Below are 27,195 nucleotides of genomic sequence, written 5' to 3'. Positions count from 1 at the left end.
ACCACTGTAGTATGGTCGCATTGTCCAGGATCAAGTTCAAATGCTTCCACTGACTGGATTGGCCAGCTGTAGGTCGTTTCGAAGGATCGATAACATCTCTAACTCCAGGTCCGGGTGAGAAGACTTGAAACTCTAGTCCATGTGTGTGGCTTGACAAAGCTGTGTTCCGAGTTCACATCAACCCAATCTTGCTAGCACGTACTATCAAGCGCTCAGCCCCTCCGTAAGTGCGGGTTGTCTAGGATACTTTTTCCCTCCTACATCTATCGATCGCCTAGGTCACTTCCATAATTTATTAGATCATCTTCTTCCATCCTTGGTCTTTACACTTGAGCCATCATCTGTTTGTTTTGTTTTGTTTTGTTTTCTTTCCTTTTCTTCTATTCGCTTTTCCTTTCATCCTTATTCTGTTTTCTTTTTGTTATTGAGTAATCTTGTGACATCGTAGGACTTTGTTGGCCCGAAAACAAATATATTTTGGGGGTAAGTGAAAGAGCTGAGAATTCGAATCTGTTTCATCAAGGATTAGCAGCTGAAATCACACTCTAGTGTGAAATGACATGCAATTGCCCGAGCAATGGCTGACAGTTCCCATGCTCCAACCTGACTGGCCAAGTTCTAGACGCCGAACAAAAGATCGCCCTCTAAGCGCCCGTCGACATTGCGGCGTAGTCAACATGCCTTACAGGCAACACTCAACTCGTCCAATGTGGTTGCAAGATGAAAAGTTCAGCAACAGTCAAGTGTGACGCGACGGACCGGTGATGTGACGAGAACCACCTACGAGTCCAACGGGAGGTTCCGAGCTGCCGCCAAACCAACGAGAATCCTTACTGGCGTGGAGTCCACGCATTATGCAGGCCTAGGAAGTTGGCGCGACGAGTGATTCCAACGACGATGGTGCAGCAGTTATTTGAGCTCTGACCATTTGGATCACGTCCTCCCCGCAGTACGATGGGTACTTCTCTCTCCACCCTGCACAGGTCTGTCCCCTCAAAGGGAAGACTCAGGTTACACTTAATGCTGCTGCCTCCCTCTTGATGGCCTTGTGTTTTTTTGTTTTTAACCCCCTCTCTCATCTCAAGCACCCCCAGCTGCTTACCTTTGTTGGCTTATGGCATCGAGTTGCGATCATCCTTGCATTATTGATGCGCTGCACGGATAGGTTTACAAACGGGGTAGGGACCTCCCCATTATTGGTACTTGTAGATCTTCCTGGAAAGGCTACATGAGTGCGAAGAAAAGCAAATACTGCGCACATCCTGAATAATTGCAAACGCACCTCACCCGCCCCATTCAAGACAGCCTCGTTTTATGCATGCATGACTGCTTAAGGTCGCATAGCAGAGCGTGACCGGCGATTCGAAAGACGAAGGTACCAATTGCAACAAACCACCACCATGGCTAGACGACTCCATCTGGATACTTCCAACTTGGGAGCAAATCAGAGATACTCATTTCTCGAAACCCCGTTGGAAATGCAAACCGCGGGCTTGCAAATTCCTTCACAGCCGCCGCAGCCGGCGACCGTGCCGGAGACACATGCGACCCAGCAAGAACAGGCTCCGCCTGAGCAAGCTCAGCCGCCACTGAATGAAAAGACACATACCCTCCCAGAAGGATCAGACCCCTCTCATTATCCCAATGGTCCGAATATAGATCATCACCCGGCAATCTATGCGCCCTTTGCCGACGAGACGCCCCAGTCAAAGCAGCATCCCGACGCAGTGGTGCCTGACTACTCGTATGTGGTCCCTCCAGGCTCTCCGGGGCCACTTCCAATCAAGACGAATCCGGCAGCCCCGGAACAATATTCAGAACGCCTGCCCGTCGCTGTGGTACCGGACGCGAATCCGCTGCAAACCCCGCAAATGCCTCGTTTCCCTTCACCCGTGGCATCAAGAGCACCCCAATCGTCAATAGCGAATGATCTCATGGGGTACCACCAACCAGGACAGGTAGCCCATCCTAACCAAGCGGTAAAGGGCGGAACGTGGAGTCATGGCATGTGCGATTGCTCGAATATTTGGACCTGTTGTCTCGGTTTGATCTGTCCTTGTATCCTATACGGTAGAACACAGTATCGGCTTTCTTCATTGTCGAGAAAAGAGGACCCAACAAACATGCTGGGCTACGAGACGTGCAACGGATCATGCACCGCGATGGCCTTATTATGTGGATGTCAATGTAAGTCCATGTGTCGGGGATACTGGTGCACCCACTAGAAGAGGGAAGGCTAACATTGTAACCCAGGGCTATTGGCGACTGTCCAACACACCCGTACGCGTAAAGCGTACGGCATCCGAGGTGACATTGCGTCTGACTGCGTCCGAGCAACTTGCTGCACTTGCTGCACGCTCATTCAGGATGAAACGGAGATCAAGAAACGCGAGGAGGAGCGAGAAAAAGCGGCCAGAGCCACGGGGACATCTTTGGCTTCGCCTTATTTACCCCCTGTCCAGATGTCCTATGGGCCTCCTCCACGGTAATCGCCTGAATATTCACCCGAGGCCCTCGATTAGGGCTCTCCTCAGACCTGGAGACCCGATCAATAATATGATAATTGATTGCGGGATGAATGAAAATAATACCGCAGCTACATTTCTCTTCCTCTCGTCTGGCCCTATTTGGCCATTTGCATACCATGTTGTGCGACTTGGAAGCAACCTGTTCTTGATTTTTCACTGGACATGTCATCGCATTGACCAGAGCTCACGGGTGGACAATTACATGTTCTCCTGTGCCATCTTCATTAACCCTTTCTCTTCTAACCTTTTATCTTATCATTCAGAAACCCCTTTGCATCCGGCGGGTGGCCTTCTGCATTTTGGCGTTATATATTGTCACGAATTCCCCCTTCTACTATTCATTTCGATGTTCTTGATCCGGTCTGTTCAGGACCACTCTTGTACAGAGATCATAATTTTGTACAGTTGATACTATGATACCAAAAGGTGTTTCTTTGCCTCAGAGCTATATTCAAATTCTAGGCCATTGAGCAAATAATGACTATTCCGCTCTTCATGGCCATATTCTAATGAGATCTATCCGCTGAAGCTGTTCATACGCCAGTTGTCCAAGTGTTCAAAATGACTCGTATGTCTTACTCTCACTAAGCAAGTACCCGGTTTAGTTACTAAATACATAGCCCCGACCCAACATTTAGAAAGTGACTATCTAATTTCTTTTTCTGTCTTATTTCGGCACTTTTACTACACAATAATCCAGCATCACGAAGATAAGGATGCAGTCAGCCAACATGTCAATCAGACATTGGGCCAAAAGAGTGGGAGAACCGGGGCTGGTCAACTGCGGAATAAGCCCCCCCTCATAGGTCATAAACCCTCTTTCGGTAATTTCAGAGCCGATCGTTGTACCTCAGCTGGCCCAGACATGGAATTAATTCTGTTTACGTCAACTTTCCATAAAATCGGGCTCGCGGTCGACCCCCATCATTATTTAACCATCAAGAGCTTCATAAGTATCCAGTTGTTTTCGCCATATAGGTACATAGCTTGGGACCATCGCCTATTTACCGCTTGCGTGAGTGGTCTGGTGAAGAATCAAATTATTTGAACTACCTGTGTTATTTCGATTCATGATGACTGTCGACAACCATGATCATAACAATAGATTAAACGCCGCGCACGAGCTGGACCAGGACCAGAAACTTGCGCTAGAAAATTTTGTCCAATTATGCAAGGAGAATGATCTCTTAGGTCGGCCGGATGGGATGGGCGATCGCGATGCTTTGGATGCGATTAACGATGAGTCGGCTTTAATGTAAGTGATCATCCCCCTCCTGAGACTGTCTTCAAGAACCATGTAGGTGCATACATACGATAGATTGAACTTATGCTAATACCGACAGACGATTTTTGCGCGCGCGCAAGTTCGACCCCGAGGATGCTATCAATCCGTTCTTCGAGGCGGTCCTGTTCCGTAAGGAGAATCGCGTGTTTGAGGTCTATGATGGGATTCGTGTCCAGGATTATGAGACCGCTGGCGCGGCTGTGAGTTTTGCCTGCGTTCTCTACCCTGTCATGCCCTGTCCATGCTGTTTCTCGATCTCTACAATCCCCACCCCCTATACTGGTAGTTCCTAAAAGATTTATTAATGACAACCACAGTACCCTCAATGGACAGGCCGTCTTGACAAACGCGGTCTACCAGTCTTCTTTGTGAACACCACCAACCTCAAGCTTCCATTACTGGGATACAAAGGTTCCAATTTCGGCTACGTGCCACGCCTGTCGGATTCGAATCCCGACTCACCTCCCGCGGAAGCAGCTCAGCAGCAAGAGCGTGTTGACGTCCTGCAGCTGGGCTCGGTAATGTTCGATAGCTACACTCGCTTTGTGTTTCCGTTGTGTTCAATGGTCACTCGAAGACGGGTTACCTCCAGTGTGATTGTCGTCGATGCGACGACGCTGTCGTTTAAGCAGGGGTTTGACATTAGGAATTTTGTTAAGGAAGCGAGTTGGCTTCTTACGACCTGTTATCCCAACACGGTGGATAAGATCTTTGTATGTGCCCTATGTCTTTCTTTTTCCTTTTCGCCACCCCCGCGATCGGGTGTCTGGCAAGTGTGCTAGTGCTAATACCGCCATTGATAGGTCTGTAACTGTCCATCATATTTCGGTGCTATATGGAAGCTCTTGAAGAGCTGGGTGGACCCGGTCACCGCGGCTAAACTGGTTTTCTTGTCTCAGGCTGAGGTGTATCCGACTTTGAAGGAGCATATCCATGACGAAGACCTTCCGATCCAGCTCGGCGGGAAGTTGGAGTTTGAGCACGGCAAACCGGTGGACTTGAGTGATGTGTTCAGAAAGGCCTTGGGTATAGATCAGTTGGCAGCTGGGCCTCACAAATGGGTCTACGATGAGAAGGGGGGAATGAGTGCCGTTGCGGTGGGGAGTGTTGATGGGAAATTGAGGAATGAAGTCATTGCGACTTTGAATGATTCAGGGGAGTCAGGTCTAGAGGGTTAGGTTCGTGCCTTACTATAGATAATATATAGACCATGGGCAATATGATCGGTTCAGCTTGACTATCAGATCCACGTAGTTTGACAGGACGTGCTTGGAACGGAGGAATGGGAAATGACACTCAAAGCGAAGGCGGTGGGGTACTGCCGGGGAATCTGGACCGCAGTGGCGGATCCTCGAACCACCTCAAGACTTGTGAATGGTCTCCCGTCATCTTCTTGATGCTGATCGGCCTGTCTCTTCCCATCTGTCAGATTGTCCCTCATTGCTCCGATACTTTCATCAGTCGACGTACACCATCCAAGAATCACGACCTGACTTCTTTCACTCCGCTCCTCCCCTTATTACTTACACTCCGACTCCCGACCGTCCTGCTTTTGTTCCGATTATCGGTAATTGACCAACGCGCTCTCTTGTGGTATCGCAATCATGGGGATTTGAGGGATTTCGATCACATCGATCTGAATGATTCAAAAGCCTATATGAGCTGCTCAGACCGTGACGTGAGTCGTGCGGATTGTCTGTTCGATTATGGGGGACCACGCTCTTCTGGTTGCTCGCCAGATATGGGCGCAACCGACGACTACCTCAGGGAAGACATACGCGCCCGGCTGTACTCCGTTTCTTCTCCCAAGTGATGGTATGTTTGCCATGAATGATTTGCTGTCCCGTTTAGTCGAGCCCGTGTGACGAGCCTCGGACTTAGTCGGAGTCGCATCGCATCGCTCGTTGCGGATGATGTGGAACTTTGACTAACATCGCCTGTGTCAATCTGTTCTAGGTGCTGTGTTTCTGAATCGCTCTTTTTCAATATCCCTTACCGCAAATGCGATCTTCGAACCGGCTTGTACAAGTGAGCCTACAAAGACCAACCATGCCTCCCCGATGCTCGACACCCGTGACCCGTTTTATTCTTCAGTGACTCCACAACTTTACGCCATTGGCTGCTCGACCGTGGTCAGCTATCTACTTGTTGTCATGCTTCTTATTACACCACGCACGTTCTACGTCGGCGGGCCGGGAGGCGGTGCCAATTTTCTAGGCCGCCATGGAATGATCAGCGGATCGTACAGCGGGAATTCCTCCGTCGTGGGGGTTGGGGGTCGACCATGGTTGCAAAAGGTCGCCGCAATCCTGGTCGCAATATGTCTAACTATCGCAACGGCGGATTCATTCACGGTCGCTGAGCGACAGTATCTTCACGGTTACTCGGACGCGGAAGCTCTGGCGGAAGAGGTCATTGATGGTATGGAGATCCGCATTGTGAGAGTCATATGCGGCACGTTTCTATGGCTTGCACAGGTACAGACGTTAATTCGACTCTTTCCGCGACACAAAGAAAAAATCATGATCAAATGGGCAGGATTCGCGTTGATTGTGTTAGACACGATATTCAGCATTCTGGACAAGTTTCTCGTTCAAACCAATACGACGCGACCGCGGTTGTACGACGATGCGATCCCTGCGCTCAGTTATCTTTTCGAACTCGCTCTCAACTTGCTCTATGCTGCATGGGTGATCTTTTATTCAATATCGAAATCCCGCTTTGCGTTTTTTCACCCTAAGATGAGGAATATCTGCCTCGTGGCCTTGATGTCTCTGTGCGCGGTCCTCATTCCTGTCGTTTTCTTTGTGATGGATATTGCAAAACCGGAAATCGCAGGCTGGGGTACCTATGTGCGCTTGGTAGGCTCAGCAGCGGCAAGTGTTGTTGTTTGGGAATGGGTGGAGCGCATTGAAGCGCTAGAACGCGACGAAAGGAAGGATGGAATTCTTGGCCGGGAGATATTCGACGGTGACGAGATGCTGGAAGTAACGCCCTCCGAAGAGGTTGATTGGCCTCGACAGAACAATTCTGGTCACGACCGAGGAGGAGGTACGGGCACATCGTCCGGATGGGGTGGTATGATGAGCTTAGGCCATCGGCCCTTACGCACCAGGGTTGGACTCCCCAATAATAGCGGCCGCAATTGGCAGTCTCGTCCTGCCACCCAAAACCATGACACCTCAGCCGATGCTCGCCGGCGGCGTCCAGCTCGACCAACACCACCGCCAGCGGCTGTAACGCCTGTCAGCCGGGCTGACACTACTAGTGCTGCCAGCACTGTGTACAATGTTCATTACCATCCCGTTTCGAGCCCGACACCACCCGTTGGCATGCCGCACATGGAAGAGGAAGAGGAGAATAGCGACGAGACGGCTGCAGCAAAGGAACTGGCAACGTCCATGGAGGGACAGCAGGCAAACATGACTCATGAAGGCCTTGAAGCGCAACAAACGAGAGATCAATCTCCCCAGATCATCAACACCGATCACAGGTGGCGGACGATTCTAAATCCTTTTAAACGTCGACACGCATCCTTGCCAAGAGAAGTTGCTTCCGCGCAGGCTGAGGAGCAATTTCCGTACACAGATGAGGAGGGCGTGGCACCCGATGAGAACGGAGAGCAGCACACTTTCCGGCCAACAAGTGATAGAAGGACTCGACCCGAGTCCGGGCGGCAGGGCGCAGACACGCAGTTACCCGTAACTGTTATACCCGCGCGACGTCGAGGCCAGCATACATGGTCACCGCAGTGGTTCAACGATTCTAGTATCCTGGAACCCTCGCCTCGCCGGCACCGTCACCATACTTCGCACAACCGGGCTAATCTCCCAGTGCGAGTAATCCAACCGCAGGCCCGGCCTTCTGCTCCGTGGACAACATCGGATGCGGAGGGTAGCTTTGGTAACTACGAACTACGCTACGATCCCGAAGCAGCGGCTCTCGTAGGATTGGACGATCCTGCCTTTGAATCCCCTTCGGCTCGGGATGTTCACCACGAGACCGTGCGAATGAGCTTCACTGATGAATATGTGGATGAGCTTGATCATCAATCCATTTCCGACGCTCATCAGGACGAGCCCAACCCGGAGTCTACCAATCGACCTCCAGCGGAACAATCCTTTCGAGCAACGGCGCCGTCTCTCGACCCTCATCCACCGCGCTCACACAATACCAGTACCGGTGCCAGCGAAAGCCCTAGACCTCCGCAATAAAACAAAGACTAAAAGGCGTTGGTTGTGCGTTGTCAAGATACGGCGTTTGCAAAAGGATAATTACTTTTCGGGTAGGGGGTCGTGTGCTTGAGTTTAGCCAGGGAGTATCGGATATATAGGGATGGAATCTTTTTTTTTTTTTTTTTTTTCTGTTTCTTTCATCTTCGTGCAATATACTTTGACTATGGGGTGCAATTGGAGCACGATTGGGCATTGATTTCGTTGGCAACACTTGGAAAGAGGAATTTTGGAAGGTAGCAGGAAAGGACTGTACAAAAGATACCCCGAATATTTTTGGATATAGCTAATTTACCACGGTGATAAATAATGAACCAAAGTCATGAACGAGCCAAAGACACAAGACAAGCGGAGAGAGTCGATCGGGCGTGGCTGAATAAGACACCGAATCCTTCATAAAACTTTCTCGGGAGCTGCTGGTCCGGCCACTTCCTCTTCTTCCGCTTTTTCCACGTCCCTCCCCGATTCCTCGAGACTGGCTCCTCTCGTCTCTCCACTCCTTGCGTTCTCAGTCGATGCCGCGACATCATCGCCCCTGGGCGTCACATCATGGCGGCTGTCAACCGGAATATGTTTGACGCCTGCGTCTCGAACGATCGGCCGCGCGGAGGGTCGTTGATGGTCCTGCCGTTGAACCTGATCGCTCGCATTATTGCTCACGTATGTGTCCGCCTTGCAGCCCAGCTACTCTCCGACTTCTTTGGGGGTGGGTGGGATATCTGGCGACTAACTTGCTGGTACAGTTAGATGATCCGGGCGACCTCGCCCGTCTTTGTCGAACATGTCGCGTCTTGAACTACATGTCCCTGCCCCAACTTTACCGGAACCTGACCTTGACGTCCTACGACAAAATCCGATACCGCAGAGATGAGCCCGAGGGCATGGGCAGCGCCAGCCCCTTCTCGATGGGTCTCAACGCCGTCATCACCCGTCCCTATGCATCCCTCGTGCGATCGCTCACGCTGCGGGGTAATTGGCGAGAACAGGAGCTGGAAGAGCACGCGCGGGTTGGCCGCGTCCCGGACTCGTCGATGATGCTCAATATTGCCGTTCGGGCGGCGGTCGATAGGATGCCGGACTTGGAGAGTTTCAGCTGGGAGCTCAGCACCAAGATTCTAGAGACTGTATACATAGGGCTGACGCAGCTCCCCAAGCTGACGTCGCTGACCGTGCGCTTTCCCTCGAGTCGTCACCCCCGGCCCATGATCACCATCCCCGGCATGCCTCACCTGCGCTATCTCAAAATCACCGATATCGATCCCCTTTGCTACCCGGACGACGTGTCGACGCTGCTCTGGAAGTGCCGCAAACTGCGGGTTCTGAAACTGCACTGGTCGCCGCGCATGAGGACGGCGCAGGAGCCCAGTGTCATGCTTCACGATTACTTTCGCAAATGCATCGCGACGAGACAACCCCTCTCCGTCAGAACCATGGGGCTGCAGAACCTCTATGCACTCCATACGGAAGATTTTCAACTCGCTTTCAATTCTAATACGGTTGATAACATCACGATCCTCAATAACATCGGGACCGACGACATCAATTACATGAATACATTTGTCGATAGCACGTGGCCGAACAATCCACCCAAGGATCATATGAAGATCAAGAGCATGCGACAGGACTCGACATCGCGGAAACATATTGATTTCCTTAATTCCTTCACGGGGTTGGAGAAGTTGTACTTTGTCAACGCAACGACCAATACACTGGATGATGTCAACTCCCCTCGACAATTGACACCGGCCGCCTTGACACCTCAATCCGTCGACCAAGGCCGTCCTCACACGAATGGTGACGGCGCGGTTCCCACCCCCGAATCCACGCAGTCCACTGCCCCCAACATGCAGCCCAGTCTGCGAGACAGCTACCTCAACACCATCATAACTAATCATTGCACCTCATTACGTCATCTCTTGCTGCCTGCCCGGTGGCCGCTGTCAAGCTCCGCCATCGCCCGCCTCGTCCATGCCTCGCCCAACCTCGAACAACTGGCACTGGCCACCGAGTTCTCGAGTATGGAGACCTTAGGGCTCATCCTTCCGTTCCTGCGGAATTTGACTGCGCTTCGTCTGCTGATCCCGACCAATAGCGGAAGCAACCAACCCACCGGGAACATTGCGCCGTGCCACATGCCCCGACCTCTGGCCGGTACCAACGTGTTCACCTCCGCTCGGACTTTCTCTGACATCGTCGAAGCCGATGACCAGATCCTGTGTGAGAAGCTGAGCGAATCGCTGGCCGACCAGCAGGTATTCAGCCGGCTGAAGATGTTCGGCATGGGCCGCAAGGTCTTCCAACTGGGCGAATACTATACGATACCGTCCAGTCAGGCTAATCCCGAGAATCACGTCACGCAATGGCAATCCCCTGTCACCGAGTCCAATGGTGATCTGGAGAAGACCCCATCCAGCGTCCAGGACAACAGCGCCAGTCCTAGCGGCATCCTCACCCCTGCACTCGCCCCCTCTATCAACATCAACCGACCACAGCCGCTGCCGGCCCAACAATCCAAACCCCCTCCACCTCCCGTCCTCGGCAAACGCAACCGAGACGATACCCTGGTGCCCACGAAACTGGCGGAAACCGATTCCCAAGGTACCGATTCTTGGTGCCAACCCCAGCACTTGAATCCGGAAACTCGTCTCTGGCGACGACGCGTCCGTCGCGTGGGATGGGAGGTCATCAAGCACTGGGAGATCTGGGAGTTGGACAAACAAGAGTTATGATATAATGACATCTGATAATACTTTTTTTTCTATCTCTGGCACATAATTTCATCTTCGCAAGTGCATACATACATAGTAGATAGGCATTCTTTGTTGATTGATTGATACACGCTGGTCTTTTTTCTTTCTTCGTGGCATATATACTGTTTTCAGGTTTGGGGAGGACCAAGGATCAGGGATGGGATTCTGTCTTGATTTGATTTACATACGATTCCCTCTTGTTTATCTATCTACCACCTTGATCCTTCAATGAAAATGCAAATACAGCGGATGAGGTGTTGGCGTGATGTGATTTACTAGGTCGGTTGGTGGATTGGCTGGTTTATTTGTGCCGGGTGTGGGTGCTCGGGTCACCTTTCTTTCTTGGATACCTGACTTTGCTGGACATTGTTTGTACAGTATGTTGATTTGATAATCTCCTATCTATTATATATCATGCATATCCTACATATATCCTCTCAGAAAGGGCTCCGAGTTGAGGGCCCAACATACTTAAAACAGCCGGCAAGTATATCTCACAGCCTTTTGCGGAATAATGCTCGCCCTTCACATACACGCCTGTATGGCACTGACCTTTGCTCTCCCGCTCAAAAGATATCGAAGTAACCTTGTCAATGCACGTGTGGTTTCAAGCCAGTCTTCTTTAAGGCACAGGTTATAGCCTCGGGTGAATTGGAGATTCAAAACCTCATTCTCTGAGCACCCCTTAGCATGTACCCTCGAAATCAAACTCTCTGCAAACCATGCGCACGCAATATGACAATGAAAGCCATGGAAGCCAGCCACGAAAACTTCCTGGCCCTGAACGCCCTCACTACTGCGCTGAACCTCAAGGCTTTTGGTAAGTTGACCTAGCATGATACTGACAGTCTCCATCAGAAATTCATTCCAGGTCTGCCCTTCATACCACTACATAGGGTTAGAGAGTTGGCCAACAGAGATATAAATGGAACACATATACTTACTCCAGTAAAGCTAAGCACTGGTAGGCGCTGGGCCGGTTGTCCCACGAAAGCCGCACCTTCCGCTCTACTGGCATATTGCTTACCACCCATTGTGTATCTGAACTTCAGCCCAGAACAGGTGAAGCTGCAATGGTCAGCACCGCGATGAAATGAATAATCAAGACCATAACTTACCGAAGGATGGGCCCTTCCTCCCTGATTCCGGCAAGATTAAGTATATAGCTTGTATCAACCACCTGATCGTGATACTCTGCGAACTTACGAAATGTCTGAAATATTCTCTTTCAGACACTCTCCAGTTCTTTCTAGGCAAATCAATCGTCTCGTTGGCCACCAGGACTCGTGAAATCCCTGTATGGTTGAGCACATTGTCTTCTAGCTCGTCGCGGTAGGAGTATAGGTCATTGAAAAAGGCATTGAATATACGGTCCCCTTTGGGCCAGTGACTTGTGTCGTTTTCATCAGCAGATTCTGATTGCTTGAAGACCCAAGGAATGAGTCCTTGTACATCCTTATCTGAATTTAAATGTCAGGAAGGAGGATCTTCTAATGGTAATCAAAGCTCACCTTCGCGGTCACGACCACTGATGTTTGGTATTAGAGCGTCGATGCCGATGATCTCAGAGCAAATTGTCACCGACATATCGTGTCAAGGTGACCGATTAGATGACACAGAGTAGGAGGCATTTTCTATGAATCTGATTTACTTAGGATGTCTCCTTGTTGGTTCCTCGATGTTTAGACAGACAGTGACTGTCCGTTGGTTGCCTGGTACCGTATCACGTGTTGCCATGCAAGGCTTCGTTTCCCTCGTCTCTCCCCCAAAAGAATCATATGGGCACCGCCGGGTACCTCGATTTCATCCTCGAGAATCCTCGCCATCAGCGCGATTCAGGTCATGGACTGCGGCTAAGCTCTTCCTGATCCGCGATCGACAGCCTTAACTAACTGATGCTAGCCATTAGCCCAATCAGCGGTGGGACTCTTCACGCATTGACTTGGCGGGCTAACAAGAGACCCATTCACTCCCTTGATTTGCCCGACATCTTCACATTCATTTTAAAGAGGGGCCGTGAAACTTCCAATCAAATATACCTCATACCGGGAGATGACACGGACGAGAAAACAGCCAAAGAAAAGGGGATGCGCGACGGTCGTCCGCGGGATGAAATGAGGTGCTTGTGACCATCGACCGACTAGGAGATAAGAGTGTGGGGTTCTGCGCGATGGTCGAAGTTTTACAGTCACATCGTGCATCTTCCACACCGGAGATAAATTGATTAGCCCTGGTGGCCCGTCGGAGAGGTGGACATTGGTCCTGCATAACATTTGAGACGAAGTAACGATACCAAGACACCAATGGAGCGCAGAAACGGCGATCGTCAGGGCCTCCGTCGGGGATTGCCCCCAGGTACCATGTGAGTCGTGACGGTCTCCATTCTCACTGGTCCTCACTGCTATTGTTTAATATTGTCCTCGCCTTTTCTCATCCGTCTCTTCTATCGTGCAATTTGACAGGATCGGACCCCCGGTCTGGCCCTCCCCTCTTCACGGCTCCCTCGACCGCCTCGAATGGAGATCGTCAGCTCATCATCGAATGAGAATGCTTTGACTGAGTGACAGTCCCTGTCCTAGACATCCATCGCGCAGGGCTCAGCCGGACATGTCCGTCCATCTATCGGCCGCGGCCAAGAAGTCTTGTTAAGTCTTGTCAAGTCTTGTCCGAAACAAGCAACGTGCTACAGACTCCGCCGTAGCATTCGCGCATGCAAGTTGCAAGCCCCTCTCCTTCAGTCACTTCAGGGGTACAGTCTTGGGAAGGCTTGTCTCGCCTGGCATCGATCTTCGCTCTTGCGCCATGCGTCGTCGCCCTTGCCTGGTGTTATCTTGGCGCAGGCTGAATGGCGTCGAACCAGCCCAGAGCTTGCGTCGTTAAGAGGAGATCTGCGGGTTGGTATACCCAAAAGAGGAAGAGGGCGAGGAACTGAGGCATGAACTACTATCACGATGACTTGGACGAGACGGGAGAGGGGACGGAGAGAAAAGCTATAAAAAGGAGCCCTGATTCCAGCTTCTTTGGGAATTATCATCTCAACTCAGTCTCATTCTCTAAGAGTCGAAGATCGAGAGCTTCTTGGTCATTCACTTCGAACTTCCTTCATACACTCTTTTCTGTATACATTCGCTTGTTTGAGTACCCAGCCAGTCATCATGGTCATCTTCAGCAAAGTCACTACCGCCGCCCTCGGCCTCGCCTCTGTGGCCTCGGCGCTGCCTCACGCCCAGCCTCGCAAGGGCTTCACGGTCAACCAGATCACCCGGCAGAGTGCCAACCCTAAGACCCTCAACCTGCCTGCCCAGTACGCCAAGTTCCTGGCCAAGTATGGAGCCACCGTGCCCCAGAGCGTCAAGGATGCTGCCTCCAAGGGCACTGCCGTGACAAAGCCTGAGGAATACGACTCAGAATACCTGACGCCCGTGACTATTGGCGGCACCACCCTGAACCTGGACTTTGACACCGGTTCTGCCGATCTGTACGTTTAACCTCCCACTTCCTATCAACCAAACAGACGCTCACCAGACCACACAGCTGGGTCTTCTCCTCCGAGCTGTCCAGCTCCGAACAGTCCGGCCACAGCGTCTACAAGCCTTCCGACAACGCCACCAAGCTGCAAGGCTCCACGTGGGACATCTCCTACGGCGACGGCAGCTCCGCCAGCGGCGACGTCTACAAAGACACCGTGACGGTGGGCGGCGTGACCGCTAAATCCCAGGCCGTCGAGGCCGCCAGCACCATCAGCTCGGAGTTCACCCAGGACAAGAACAACGACGGCCTCCTGGGTCTGGCATTCAGCTCGATCAACACCGTCGAGCCCAAGGCGCAGACCACCTTCTTCGACACCGTCAAGTCGCAGCTCGACTCGCCCCTCTTCGCCGTGGCCCTGAAGTACCACGCCGCCGGCTCCTACGACTTCGGTTTCCTCGACGACAGCAAGTACACCGGCGAGATCACCTACTCCGATGTCGACACTTCCCAGGGTTTCTGGCAGTTCACGGCCGACGGATACGCCGTCGGTGACGGCGCGACCAAGAACGACCCCATCACTGCTATTGCTGGTATGTCTCCCTTCTTCCCTCCCAACCCTCACCAAACCAACCAACCAACTAACTCATCCCCTAAACTAGACACCGGCACGACCCTCATCCTCATCGACGACTCCATCGTCTCCGCGTACTACAAGCAAGTCACGGGAGCCAAGAACGACGCTTCCGCCGGTGGCTACGTCTTCCCCTGCTCGACTGACCTTCCAACCTTCACCGTCGTGATCGGCGACTACAAGGCCGTTGTCCCCGGCAAGCACATCAACTACGCGCCGGTGACTGAGGGCGGGTCCAGCTGCTTCGGTGGCATCCAGAGTAACTCTGGCCTTGGGTTGTCGATTCTCGGCGACGTGTTCTTGAAGAGCCAGTATGCGGTGTTTGATTCCGAGGGGCCGAGAATTGGATTTGCGAAGCAGGCTTAAGCGGATTGGATATCTGAATGGGTTGTCGTGTGAAAGAAAGACTTCTTATGATGTTGATGTTGATGTTTGATATGTATGTCTGAGCATCTGGATAGTAACTAGATGAGAGACGATGAAGAGGTATATATTTGGCTGAATTATACTATACTATACTATGCTATGCTAGTGCGTTGGTTTACTGAACTCAATTGGATTGGCAGTTGAATGCCTATGTCGAGAATTATATATCTACGGTAACGGAGAATGATAACTAGTCGAACTGTTAACGAGACAATGTGATGGCTTGTAACTTAAAGAACATGCATGATGGGTCTGAGCTTGACTGTGCTCAAATAGTCATAACAGGTTGATTGCGCTTTTCTGTAGATTTGTTTAACTACCTACTGCTTTGGTTGGTTAGTATAGCTGACGTCGTTGGGTTCTCGGCTCGAAGGCCTTTCTGAGGATTAGGATGTACTACCAATCCAGCCAATGGGCACTTTGAAATGAAACAACAGATCTGTGGGGTTGAAAGATAATCATTCATCATCGGGCTATCAGTACAGCAGATACAATGACAGAAATAACTCAGGCTCGACAACCCATCTACTATCCCGGGTGAAAGAGGTTCAAAGAAAATATCCCAGTACAGTCAATGCATCAATCATGCTGACATATAGAGAACATGAAAAGGAAAGGAAAGAGAAGGAAATGATAACCTCCCGTCAGGGTATTTGTTGCTTGCTTAATATAAATCAATTGCAATTCGTTCGTTATACAGAGTGTCCTTACATGCTAACAGTGGTCGTCATACGGAGAGGTCATGATTGTAGGAACTGTGAGGGGAGATTCCCGCCACCGGTCGAGTCAAGGTGCTCACCTTGTCCGTCATACTGTTCGTTCAGGAGCACCTCTAACATGTCGAAGTCGCCGACCATCGGTCCTGTGCCTCCTAGGCCTTGATCCACGACTGCGGTGGAGCTGTTGAAGAACTGGTCCAGGGGCAGCGCGAACCAATCCGGAAGCCCGCTGGACGCGCCGGAGTTATCGTGCAGGGCCTGCGAGGGCATATTCGAGCTATCCAGGTCGCCACCTGCTGGCGGCGTGGTATTGGGGTCGTAGTAGTTGTGGTACACGGAGGGGGGTGGCGGCATGAAGGACACGTTGATATTCGACGAATTGATCGGCTGTGCCGGAATCCCCGCCAGCGGGTCATGAACCGGTCCCATCGCGCCTCCTGTCTGTTGACCGTTATTGTCGGCATACCCGATATTGTGTGTCGTGTTCTGTCCAGATGCCCATCCGGGGTTCGAACCGTCTCGTCGGCCTTGCGGGCCCTCTCGCGGACGGGGTGACTGCGGTCGGGAGACGGGTGCCGGCGCAGTGCGGTCCTGCGCCTCTCCGTCGCCGCCACGGTCCAAGGGTGCGAATCGTAAGAAGCGTGTGCGAATGCTGGTGGTAAGCAGTTCAAGGAGTCGGGCAATAGCATGGTTGAGGTGTACGTCGTCGACGACATTGGTCCGCAGAGCTTCCATAGTTCGATCTTGAAGATCGAGGGAAACGCGAACATCGTCCTCTTTTGCGCCCAGCGTGAATGTCTGTCTAAGTCAGCCTCAAGAACTTCTCTTTCCATTGACAAGTCGACTAACCTTAAGAATGAAGATCATTCCAGACAAAATTCGAAAGCAAGTGCGAACAGGGGCGTGTTTGAGGTGATCCCCCGGGACAAGACCGTCCAAAACCGTATGTAGAATCTTACGGGACGCATCAACAACCTCTTGGATATATTGCTCATTGACGCGGTAGAGCTCCATGAGCACGTTGAACCATCCATTGCTGGACGAGGACCCCGAACCAGATCGAGCCTGGGCCTGAGCAGCCTCGTTCGACATGGTTGTCCAGCGGTCGACTACCGCTTGCAGTGCAAGAGAATTGACATACAATCCTAAACACAAGGCCGTTAGTCCAAGACAATGCTCCATCTTGCGAAAGAAAAAAAAAAAGAAAAAAAAAACAAAAAACAAAAAACAAAAAGAAAAGAAAAAGAAAAAGAAAAGAACTTACGTGTGTATTCGTATTCAATCATCAAAATCATTCGCATGGCAGGAGCAACTAGATCCTTCATCAGTTTTTCGCTATCGAGTAGCAACACAAACAAATTTCAAACTCACGATCAATTGTGTCGATGTTCTGCCGCCATTCCCGCAGGAAAGGCTGGAACCGGTCAATCTGGTCTCGATACCGGCCGCTTCGAATCAGTTCTGACGTCTGCTCATTGGACGCAAACAACAATTGGTTGCTCTGGTACATGATCTTAGAGATCCCGATCCAGCAGTCATGCATCCGGTCCACTGTTGTATCACCCCCTGTCACGGTAGTCGGTTGAATATCGTTAGCCCACTGCGGCAGCGGAAGCATCGAGGGAATCCCCAATCGCCCACTGCTCTGCGTGATGTACACAAGAATAAGACGCCGAAGGCGACGTTTTCGTGTCTGCTCCGCCGGGGATTCGCCGGCAGATTTAGATTCACTCTTCTGATCAAAGACACCTAACTCAAATGCTAGTGCCTGCGCCGTGCTCATCAACATCCAGGACATCCGGTCCGACCGCCAGGCAGGCTCCAGCCATTTTTGGAACGCCAGTCGACCTTCCGCCGGGTTGTTTGACGTGCGGTTGGCACCGTTCTCGCCATCGGTCTCCATTGTATGCGCCTGGGCATCGACGTCGAGAAGTGCGTTCTCGTCGTCGCCGGGCGGGAAATGCAGGTTCCGAGGATGCCAGTCAGTCAAGATCAGCAAGGCCTCGATGGTCCCCAGAGATCTGAGATTCCCCTTGGCATGCACCATAGCCGGAGTGGGAGCTAGATCAAAAGACCGCGGCTTGTTGATCCCCATCCCGTTGCCACCAAACTTCTCTTGACCCCAGAACAACCGTTCAATCATACCACGAAGGTACGACCAAAGTCGGTCGTGGATATAAAACGCACGGGTATAAGCACCGTCTCCTTTTGGCTTCATGTGCCGAGAGGCGGTGGTAAGGATCATGACGGCGAGGACAGGCTCGTCAGTGAGCATTGTGCGATGTGTCGAGGGGTGGGAGAAATCCGGAATCACAATGGGACTTAGCGGGGCCAGGTGTTCGTAGTAGCTATACCATGGTTAGCGAATTTGTCACACTTGACGCGCTCAGTAAACGTACTATTCCACGTAGGCCATGGACTCTTCGACCGAGAGCCAGCCGGCACGGACAAAACGGAGTCGTGACCATGCCTTGACTGCGTCCAGATAGCCGGGGTCCTGAGGATTGACCGAGGGACCGGACTGGCCGCGAGCATCGGCAGCTTGGGTATCATCGGTCCCCGACGTACCGGCCTGGTAATAGGTCCCCAAGGGCATGGCGCCTGACCGAGGAGGTCGCGAGAATGACCCGCCGGCGCTACGCGGCGTGCCGGCCTGCGTTAGAGGCGAGATGGGCGAGTTGAACGACGAGACGGACTGACGGGCAGCGTATCGATTCTCGAGACTCTGTCGGTTGAGATCCTCCGTTCTGCCCGCCGCTTCGGAGAGGAGATGCAGCGCATCATGACTATTGCTGATCGCCGGCGACAGCAATTCAACGGCGGTGCGATTCATCATCGGCTGTCCTCCTTCGAGACCAAAACCTGGCACCGACGATCGATCCCCCACCGGGTACATAGGCAGCCGGGTGTTCTTGACATCGGGGAAATGCGTGGTCGACGAGGTATTGGGCTGGTATTGCTGCTGGGTAACAGTCGAGGGAGGAACCTGACTGGTGGTTGACGGCGATCCCTCGGACCATTTGCGTTGCGGGCGGCTGGCTGCGGCCTGCGTCGTGCTGGCGGCGTTGCTGCTGTTGGCAGCGTTATTGTTGGTATTGTTGTTGTCATACGAGGGGGGATCGGTCGCCGTATACGAAGAGCCATCACTAGGGGAGCCATTCGACACGACTTCGCCCACCATCATCCGTTTATCACGACGGAGAACGCCCTCGAAGACGGACTCCTCGACCTCGGAGGGTTTGCGCTTGCGGCGCGTGGCGGAGAACTCGCATCGCTTACTTTCGCGGCGGCATCGCACGCAGGGTGGAGGACGGGGATTGTCGACGCCTAGAAAATGCGTGGGTGATCACTGATCAGCTCTGAGACAATCCGGGGTAAAGGAGGAACGCCTGGAGAAATGGCATGATCCACCAGCACACTATGACTTACTGCCAAGATCGCATTTGACCTTGCGTTTGCGGCACGGGTCGCATGCCTGGTATCCGCGGCGATGTTGGGGTTGGAAGGACGGGGACTTGGGGCCCTGACTGGACTGCGAATAGAGGCTGGCGTCAGGGTCGTCGGGGGATTGTCGGGAGGGAGACTGGTGCTGCTGCTGCTGCTGGTCGTCCCCTACGGCCATCATGATCGAGTCCAGCCGCCTTCTGCCGGCGCAACAGAGTGGGTGGTTTGGGGCTTGCCGATGCAAAGCGACAAAAAGCGGTGGGGGGAACAATTGGAAATCGCTTTATCAGCAGCGGTCAGGTTGGTCGCCCGCGGAGAACTGGGGTTCCTGTTCTTTTTCCCTCGGCCAATTGTCTTGCAGGTGTTACAATGTACTGTGGGCCACCGACAGTCACGAAGAGGAGAGTTTCGATCGCAGAGGAAGTTGAAAAAGAAAAGTCTGGGGAGAATCGCGAGCCCTAAAGATACTAAGCCAAAGCGAAATGCGGGGTAGCATCGAGGCACGAGGAATTAATTCCCTTGCGTCGTGCCGGGTTGGATAACTTGGATTGCTGTTATCAATCGTAATCCCAATAGACTCGCCGCTAATGAGTGGGAATGGAGGACTGGAGAACAAGTTGAGAACAGGTAACCAGGGTCTGAGGGTCCATCCACGTGGTCAATCGCGATTTTGTTCGACAATTCAACGGTAAATTATATACATGGTAAAAAATATAAGTCAATAATTCAACAGATCAGAAGTAATAAGAGCCATATATAAAAGAACAGAACATAAACAAGAAGCCAAGCCACCTCGACCAGCAGGGCATCACTTGTCGGTCAAGGAGACAAGGCACAGTGACAGTTATCTATCCATTCTCCGGAACGCCTGGCAGCCAAACAAAAACGCTCGTATCCACGCACTCCAAATGCGTGGAAGCTTCAAAAGAATCCCAACAAATACACAAAAATCACCACTAATAAAATAAAATAAAATAAAATAAAACAGAACAAAAAAAAAAATTCTCATCAAATTCCCAGTATCTCCGTCTACTTCCCCTTGTCTAGCGCAATCCCCCCATTAGATTTCGGCATGGGCTCCAGCACCTTTCGGGCTAGGGCTGACTGGCCGTATGTAACGCTATCCTCACTTCCGCGCCGCGACGAGCTGGGCGTGAGGCGCCCTGGCAGCAGACCTCGAATCCCCCCGGCCTTGCGTGCGGGAATCTCCGCCGTGCCGGCCGTCAGCACGTACAGCAGGTACTTTAGGTTGGGCAGGGTGTGACGGATGTCGACCACCCGCAGCCCTTGCTTGTTCAGGAGGAACTCGATATCCTTGTTCAGGAGGAACACCCCGTACTCGAACCGGTAGTGCACGTTCACCGGATACAGCGGAAACGTTCGCTGCGGCAGGGCGGCCGACACGGGGTCCTGGATCAGCGAGTGCGAAAGGTTCGGATTGATCGGGTAAGGAATGGCCACCGACAGGTAGAAGGACAGCATGTAGACGAGGTGCGCCGTCCATCCCAGCGCGGCCGCCACGGCGGCCCGGTCGATGTCGACAAAATTCGAGTTCGGCAGCGCCACGCCGGCAATAGTGAAGGCCAGCGGTTTGTCAGGGATCGGCTCGATGGGATAGATCGCGAGGAGATCCTCCCCAATCCGTCGGATCTGTCCCTTGGCCTCTTCGGTGTTCTGATCCAGCAATCTGGCACTGGCGGCCAATTTCTGCTGCGCATCGGGCAAATGACTACGAGCCTTCTCCTGGCTATGACGTCCCGTATCCATGGCCTCCCTCCTCGCTCGAATGCTGGCCATGAGGTCCTTTTTACGGTTTGCGGCTAGTCGCAGCCGTTTCCGCTCCGACGAGACGGTGTATTTGGTCTGAGCGAGCTTTTCCCGCGCTCGCGAAGCTTCGCCGACCACGTCTATCGCTCGCTGCTTCTCCTCCAGGATGGAGCTGATCTGAGCCTCCAGCTTCTCGCGCGTTAGCAACGCGTCTTGAATACACTCGTCCAAGTTCGCCAACCGCATCAGCGCATCGTAAGAGGACGTGGAGAGCCCAGCTCCTTCCGGCGGCCGAATGCTTTTCGTGGGCAGCGACGCCCAGACCGGTGGAAGGTCGGTCAGACTCGTGTAGACGCCATCCGCGAAATGGAAAAGAATCGAATTGCCCGGCAAGGGTTGGTGAAAGTTATCCAACGACTTCCCCAGAAACTGTAAAGACTGCAGGTGCAGTTGCAGTTCGACAAGCAGGAAATATTCTGTCATGGGGGTCGTCTTCGTCCAGAGTTTCAGGGTCAACTGGTCCGATCGAGACACCAATGGACCGCAGATGTTCAGATCAAATTCCCGAAAGCTAGGATTCGTGGCATTCTCCACGATCTCGCTCACGTATACAGGACCTTCGTGGCCATCGCAATGGAGGGAAAACCACGTGTTGGCCATTCGAGTTCTCGTGATATCCTCCAATTTGATCTGTCTCGAGCGCGGATTGGGGTCGTTCCACGGTAGTAGAGTGTTTCTTCGGTACGATCGCAGGGTTTGCTCTTTGCGCGGGGGGGCTTCGCGGCGAGAGGGCGTAGATTGGAGATCGGTAAACGACCGGGACTGATGCAGGTGACGGTTGGCATCTTGGGCTAGAATCTTGGAGGGCGATTGTAGAGAGTTGGGGATATCCTCGTCGTCGATTGTCTTGCCACGAGCCCTATTCGATGGAGTCACGACTAGGTTGCGGACAGAGATCCCTTGAAGATGACGAAGCCTGCGGTTCTGCAAACATCACCATTAGTTATCGAGCACACGTAGATCTCCGACCGTACGGTCAGGCCTGAATTACCGATGGGAATAGCCAGGGTCTCTCGCGACGACCGCCCGCGTCATGATTATCCACCTGGGTGGTGGTCACTGTCAGCGACATAGCACAACAGCTAGGGAGAAGCTTGGCCGAATGATCGATCGGTCATTATAGCAGAGGCGATCGCAGGCCCCAGATAGCGTTGGGAAGAACAAAGCTGCAGCTGCAAGCAATTGTGACGACAACAGGGCAGGCGAGGCCATAGAAAGTGGTTGCTCCGCATGGAACGCTAAGGCAAGCGGAGAGCGCGGGCGGAATCACCCGTTCGACTCGCAACTTCTCAGGGCCGAAAAATTGATCCGCGCCCTCACCGTCAACCTTTCTCCTTCACCACGTCGTCCGCTCCGCTCCATTTCCGCCCTACGTCCCCCGGGCTTCACTCAATTCATCCACGTTTCGAAAAGAATAACCGAGGTTCCTTGCAACCTCTCCGGCCGCAATGGCCTCCCAACAAGCCGCAAAGCCCTTCCATAAGAAGATCTTGGACCCGACCAAGATCGGGACCTGGAAAGTCGCTCGCCGTCCGCCGATTGAGAACCACAGCCTGATCCAGGGCAAGTCGCGTGAACAGAACTCCAATGCCTTCAAGGATCATCAGTCGAAGGAGGGCACTCGGCTACGAAAGGCCCTGAACGCCATCACCCATGGCAAGAACATCTTCGTCTATCATAACATCCGCACCAACCAGGTGGTGTATTCGTTGACGCGGTATCTCGAGGTGAGCTTTTTCTCTCTCTTGCGAATCGCCCCCTGGCTGGTTGTCGCTGTTGCTAATATCTGTTTTGTGTGGGTTCTAGAAAAACAGCGTCCTCCGTCAACTCGTCTACCACGGCAAGAAGACCGTCCCCGCCTCCCTCCGAAAAGATATGTGGGTTCCGTACTACTCGGTGCACTTCAACGACTCCAAGATCGGTCTTCGCGCGTACCACCTGCTCCGAGAATTCTCCATGCAGCGTCAGCTGTCCCCGCCCCGCGAAATGATCACCATCGATGAAAAGTACCTCGACCAGAAGCGGCCCCGGGACCCCGAGAAGGCCAAGGAGTTCAACGAGAAGTACCAGGGCAAGCTCGGCTGGTTGATGGAGAAGAAGGACCGCGCCCGTGCCATGATGGACCAGAAGGCTACCAGTGTTGCCGATATCGCCGCCGTTCTGGAGATCCAGGAGGGTGAGATGAAGAACGGCTTTGCCAGTGGCCTGCGTGGCTATCTCACTCCTTCGGCCCGACGACGCCGGAGACAGGCCCGGCAGAAGGAGCAGCTCAAGGCCGAACAGCAGGCCGGGCGCGTGGCCAGTTTCGAACAGACCTTGAGCACGAACCAGGTCGAGTACAAGATCGAGGAGATCGAGGACAAGACGGGGGCTTTGGAGAACAACGGCGTCAAGATCCTCTGGACTGACATCCACGATGCCCGACTGGCCGAGACTTGGTCGGAGCGAGTCCAGCACGGTGAACTGGAGTTGACTCGCGACCATGTGATGCCCGGCCAGAAGCCCACCGCTGACCAGGAAGTCCTGGCCGAGGGTGGCTTCAAGGAGAAGCAGGCTTAAGGTCTGATTCCTGTGAACGGGGTGGTGTAGATTCTGTGGATATCTCCATTCGAGAGATGTGTGTTTATGTATCGCATTATACAAATTTGTACTTTTAGATACTTAGCTTTCTTTGTGTTCTGGAATGATCATTGGCGTTTAGCAGACAGCTGGGCCTAGTCTTTGTAACACATGTAGATGCACCTAAGCATATAGACAATTGGCGACATAGCTAAATCTGAAATAAGTGCCTATACATTAGACTCTAAAAGATCAGATAACCACTGAAAACTAACCAGCCATTCATCCAGTCTCTCCCCTTCACCTACCGATTCCCCTTTTGAATTCCGCAAGCTCAAACCAATACTAAATCACAAGTCACTTAACATCACGCACGTTCACCCCAGCACATGATAGGAAATTGGTAGTAAAAAATAGGCAAGCGACGTCAAAGAACTGTGTTATCTAACGAACAGTGTAATACATACAATATGGGAGAAAATATGGACACATTTCCCCTCTCTACCTGCTCATGCCAGTCAATCTCAATACTAGGTTTCTAGAACATATATCAACATCCATCATTGTTACTTACTTGCTACCATTTACGGTGTAGGTACGACTTAGTTGACTCGTGCTACAGGTATATCGAGACAGCGAGTGGATATGACCTCCGCATCAATCAAGTGGCGACATTTAATGAGCATATGTGGGTGTAGGTGACGCAATGTTATTAACATTGCTGAACTTTGCTTATGTATTGCATGCAGATAATTAGTAGCTCCAACTCGAAATGACATGTTAACCGGTTTGAAACAAATAGAAAAAAGGAATATGACGCGCATATGGATGGATCTTACATCATTGAACACATGGTCATCAATCATGATGTAGTCATCTAGTTAACTGGTCATTTAATCGACCTTGTTTATATGTATACCCAAGAGACTAAAACATCAATTAAGGTTAGCTAAGGAGATAGATTAGAGAACAATGACTAAATATAGGTAGTGGGTGTCTAAAGGCCGCATCTCGCTAGCTGATTCCGCTGAATGAAGGGGATTTGCGACGTAGACGATGCATGTAGGTAGTGTTAGAAAGGAAATAAAAATTGCATGATTAAATAAAAAGCGCGTAGTAGTTATGAATAGATAGATGAAGTACATATCTGTGTTGCAGTAGCCCCCCTTCTGCAGAATACCATATCAACGCGGTGGAAAGTCAAATAAATAAATCCTTTGATACAATAAGGCCCAGGATCCATGCCGACGAATCTGAGATGAATCTCGCAAAGTCTCTATCTTCCTTTCAAATAAGTTAAAAAAAAAAAATAAAAAAAAAATGATAATGCCAATATCACATCGAACAGCTTTCGTTTAGAAAAAGAAAAAATCAAGATTTGTTGATAGATTTGGACCCTTGGGTGTCCGCCGGCTTTGCTATAGGCGTGTCACTATGTTCGTTCACTGAGAGTTCGGGGCCAGAGTCATCGTCCGACATCTTTTGAAGTATTTCTTCGTTGGCCCTTTCGGCGGTTTCAGGGTCGTCTGATATCCCTGCGTTGGCCATGCTCTTTCGCGCTCCCTCGACGATCTTCTCGGCTTCGCTCACGCCGCGTTCCACATTCGTAGGCGGGTCACCGTCGACACCGATGGGTTCGACGACTCGGTTGGCGACGCTTTTCACACGCTCGGTGTCAAATCGAATCACCATACACGATAGGTTGTCGGTACTGAATCGCGAGAGAGCATGGTCAACGAGAATTTTCGATGCTTCCTGCGCATCATGGACGTTCCGAATAAGGTCTACGGCTTCCTGGTCGCTGCATACATCCCACAACTGTTGATACCGAATGTTAGCTATGATGACCAGCGCGATGAAAAGACGAAAGGAAAATTAACTCACCCCATCACATGCTAGAATTATAAACTCATCGGAATCCGGCTGGATCACCGTCTCTGTTGTGTACGGGTGTCCGGTGACTAGATCCTTGAGATACGCATCACCCAAGGCTCTGGTTACCGCAAGGACACCGTTCACTCTGTTGTTGAGTATTAAGCCTCCAGCGTGAGCTATCCGCTTGCCCTCATTCTCATCGCTACCTTTATGGTCATAGGACAACCGCAGCGCTCTCCCGTTCCGAGACAGGATGGCACGCGCATCGCCAACATTAGCTGTGTACAATATACGATGACGCTGGGCTTTGCCTTGCGACTTTGGGAATGATCCACCGCCGGTAGTGGTCAGCTGTGTGGGAGTATCCCCTGCTTCCGAATTGCTATCGTCTTTGCTGGCAGAATTCGTCACCGGATTCGCACCCGAGACTCTGTCTTCCCATCTCAAAAGCGCAATAACGGCAGTACATCCGCTGTTCTTCACGGGCAGCTTTTCTAATTGTTGATCAGCAGCAGTGAATGTGTGGTCGAGAAGTTCCGGGACCGGCGTATTGGGGTTCTTTCGCATGGCCTCTTCTAGGATCAGATGGAGCTTCTTTCCGCACCACTCGGCGGCGAAAGTGCCCGCGTGACCATCGAAGATCGCGAAATAACCGTTATCGGTCTCAACAACACTGGTTTTTTCCTCGGTGGTCGGAGAAACATCGCCCCCGTCGTTGGCTCCGGATTTGGCCGGAGTCGAGGGTGAGGGCGACCCCAAGAAATTGTAGAGGTACGCATGCGTATCCTCCATAGTCCGACGACATTTTCGATTCCGATCTTCCGTGACGCCAACCTTGAATGATGAATGAAAGGTCGGCAGCGATTCACCGGCCGAGTTATTCAATGAGCCCTGGGGAACGTTCAGGGCGGGATCCATATTCCCGGCTGATTGCAGCGTGGACGCGGGACGAGGGTTGTAGTTGGCGAGAGAGCTTTCGCGAGGACTACTACTCAGACTCAATGAATTCTTAGCGTTCGAGAAGAATGTGGCCGCTTTAGTAACCGTGCTACTCCGGCGCTTCTTTTCGGCAGAAGGGGCTTGGTCTTCGCTCGTTCGTCGTGTAAAGAATCCACCGGGAGGAGAGAATTTCCTCTGCGCTACACCGGCTTCTTCTGTCACCGCGCCCTTGGAAGGTGTGTCTATGGCGGTCGAGTGTGGGATGGTATCTAGTCTCTCTTTGGGTGGGCTCGAGGAGCCACTGAACATTCTGTTCAGTAACCCACCCTGGCTAGAAAAACTTCTCCGCTTGTTCCCTGCCAGCTTGATTGTCGGCGGGGGGTTTTGAGGGGGAAATAAGGATAGGTCAGGTCAAAGTGACACGAGCGAGTCGGCGACGGCGGCGGCGAATGAGAGTTGCCGCAGATTAACCAAGGGAAGGACTTGCGGCGGAAGCGAAGGAATAAAGC

At 52.0% G+C, this 27,195-nt stretch overlaps 8 protein-coding genes across 8 annotated transcripts; 4 read left to right on the top strand and 4 right to left on the bottom strand.

Moving 5' to 3' along the window:
• Positions 1–1,400: 1,400 nt before the first annotated feature.
• KD926_003576 (PalH-domain-containing protein) lies at positions 1,401–8,027 on the top strand (the record flags this gene model as incomplete). The annotated part of the gene is made up of 9 exons (XM_053097585.1): positions 1,401–2,187; positions 2,254–2,485; positions 3,634–3,783; positions 3,872–4,013; positions 4,131–4,526; positions 4,617–4,977; positions 5,058–5,491; positions 5,553–5,628; positions 5,770–8,027. The coding sequence occupies 9 exons, from the start codon at positions 1,401–1,403 to the stop codon at positions 8,025–8,027; spliced, it is 4,836 nt and encodes a 1,611-aa protein (XP_052958406.1).
• Positions 8,028–8,594: 567 nt separating this feature from the next.
• KD926_003575 (uncharacterized protein) lies at positions 8,595–10,774 on the top strand (the record flags this gene model as incomplete). Its single annotated transcript, XM_053097584.1, has 2 exons — positions 8,595–8,705; positions 8,789–10,774. 2 exons carry the CDS (start codon positions 8,595–8,597, stop codon positions 10,772–10,774), a joined length of 2,097 nt encoding a protein of 698 aa, XP_052958405.1.
• A 546-nt stretch (positions 10,775–11,320) lies between these two features.
• On the bottom strand, positions 11,321–12,382 carry KD926_003574 (uncharacterized protein; the record flags this gene model as incomplete). Its single annotated transcript, XM_053097583.1, has 5 exons — positions 11,321–11,683; positions 11,740–11,863; positions 11,914–11,930; positions 12,002–12,255; positions 12,307–12,382. 5 exons carry the CDS (start codon positions 12,380–12,382, stop codon positions 11,321–11,323), a joined length of 834 nt encoding a protein of 277 aa, XP_052958404.1.
• A 1,568-nt stretch (positions 12,383–13,950) lies between these two features.
• Positions 13,951–15,263, top strand: KD926_003573 (pepsin-like aspartic protease; the record flags this gene model as incomplete). Its single annotated transcript, XM_053097582.1, has 3 exons — positions 13,951–14,273; positions 14,330–14,856; positions 14,926–15,263. 3 exons carry the CDS (start codon positions 13,951–13,953, stop codon positions 15,261–15,263), a joined length of 1,188 nt encoding a protein of 395 aa, XP_052958403.1.
• An 800-nt stretch (positions 15,264–16,063) lies between these two features.
• Positions 16,064–19,667, bottom strand: KD926_003572 (putative C6 transcription factor; the record flags this gene model as incomplete). Its single annotated transcript, XM_053097581.1, has 6 exons — positions 16,064–16,840; positions 16,892–17,187; positions 17,307–17,354; positions 17,414–18,390; positions 18,442–19,369; positions 19,472–19,667. 6 exons carry the CDS (start codon positions 19,665–19,667, stop codon positions 16,064–16,066), a joined length of 3,222 nt encoding a protein of 1,073 aa, XP_052958402.1.
• An 848-nt stretch (positions 19,668–20,515) lies between these two features.
• Positions 20,516–22,385, bottom strand: KD926_003571 (putative UV radiation resistance protein (UVRAG); the record flags this gene model as incomplete). The annotated part of the gene is made up of 2 exons (XM_053097580.1): positions 20,516–22,237; positions 22,305–22,385. The coding sequence occupies 2 exons, from the start codon at positions 22,383–22,385 to the stop codon at positions 20,516–20,518; spliced, it is 1,803 nt and encodes a 600-aa protein (XP_052958401.1).
• Positions 22,386–22,761: 376 nt separating this feature from the next.
• KD926_003570 (mitochondrial 54S ribosomal protein mL67) lies at positions 22,762–23,872 on the top strand (the record flags this gene model as incomplete). The annotated part of the gene is made up of 2 exons (XM_053097579.1): positions 22,762–23,040; positions 23,120–23,872. 2 exons carry the CDS (start codon positions 22,762–22,764, stop codon positions 23,870–23,872), a joined length of 1,032 nt encoding a protein of 343 aa, XP_052958400.1.
• Positions 23,873–25,243: 1,371 nt separating this feature from the next.
• Positions 25,244–26,995, bottom strand: ptcG (type 2C protein phosphatase PTC1; the record flags this gene model as incomplete). The annotated part of the gene is made up of 2 exons (XM_053097578.1): positions 25,244–25,690; positions 25,757–26,995. 2 exons carry the CDS (start codon positions 26,993–26,995, stop codon positions 25,244–25,246), a joined length of 1,686 nt encoding a protein of 561 aa, XP_052958399.1.
• Between the last annotated feature and the right edge of the window lie 200 nt (positions 26,996–27,195).

Source organism: Aspergillus affinis (genome assembly GCF_023601865.1).
Source record: "Aspergillus affinis strain CMG 70 chromosome Unknown NODE_18_length_386147_cov_86_015627, whole genome shotgun sequence".
Lineage (NCBI taxonomy): Eukaryota > Fungi > Ascomycota > Eurotiomycetes > Eurotiales > Aspergillaceae > Aspergillus > Aspergillus affinis.
This window is presented reverse-complemented; position numbering and strand designations above follow the sequence as displayed.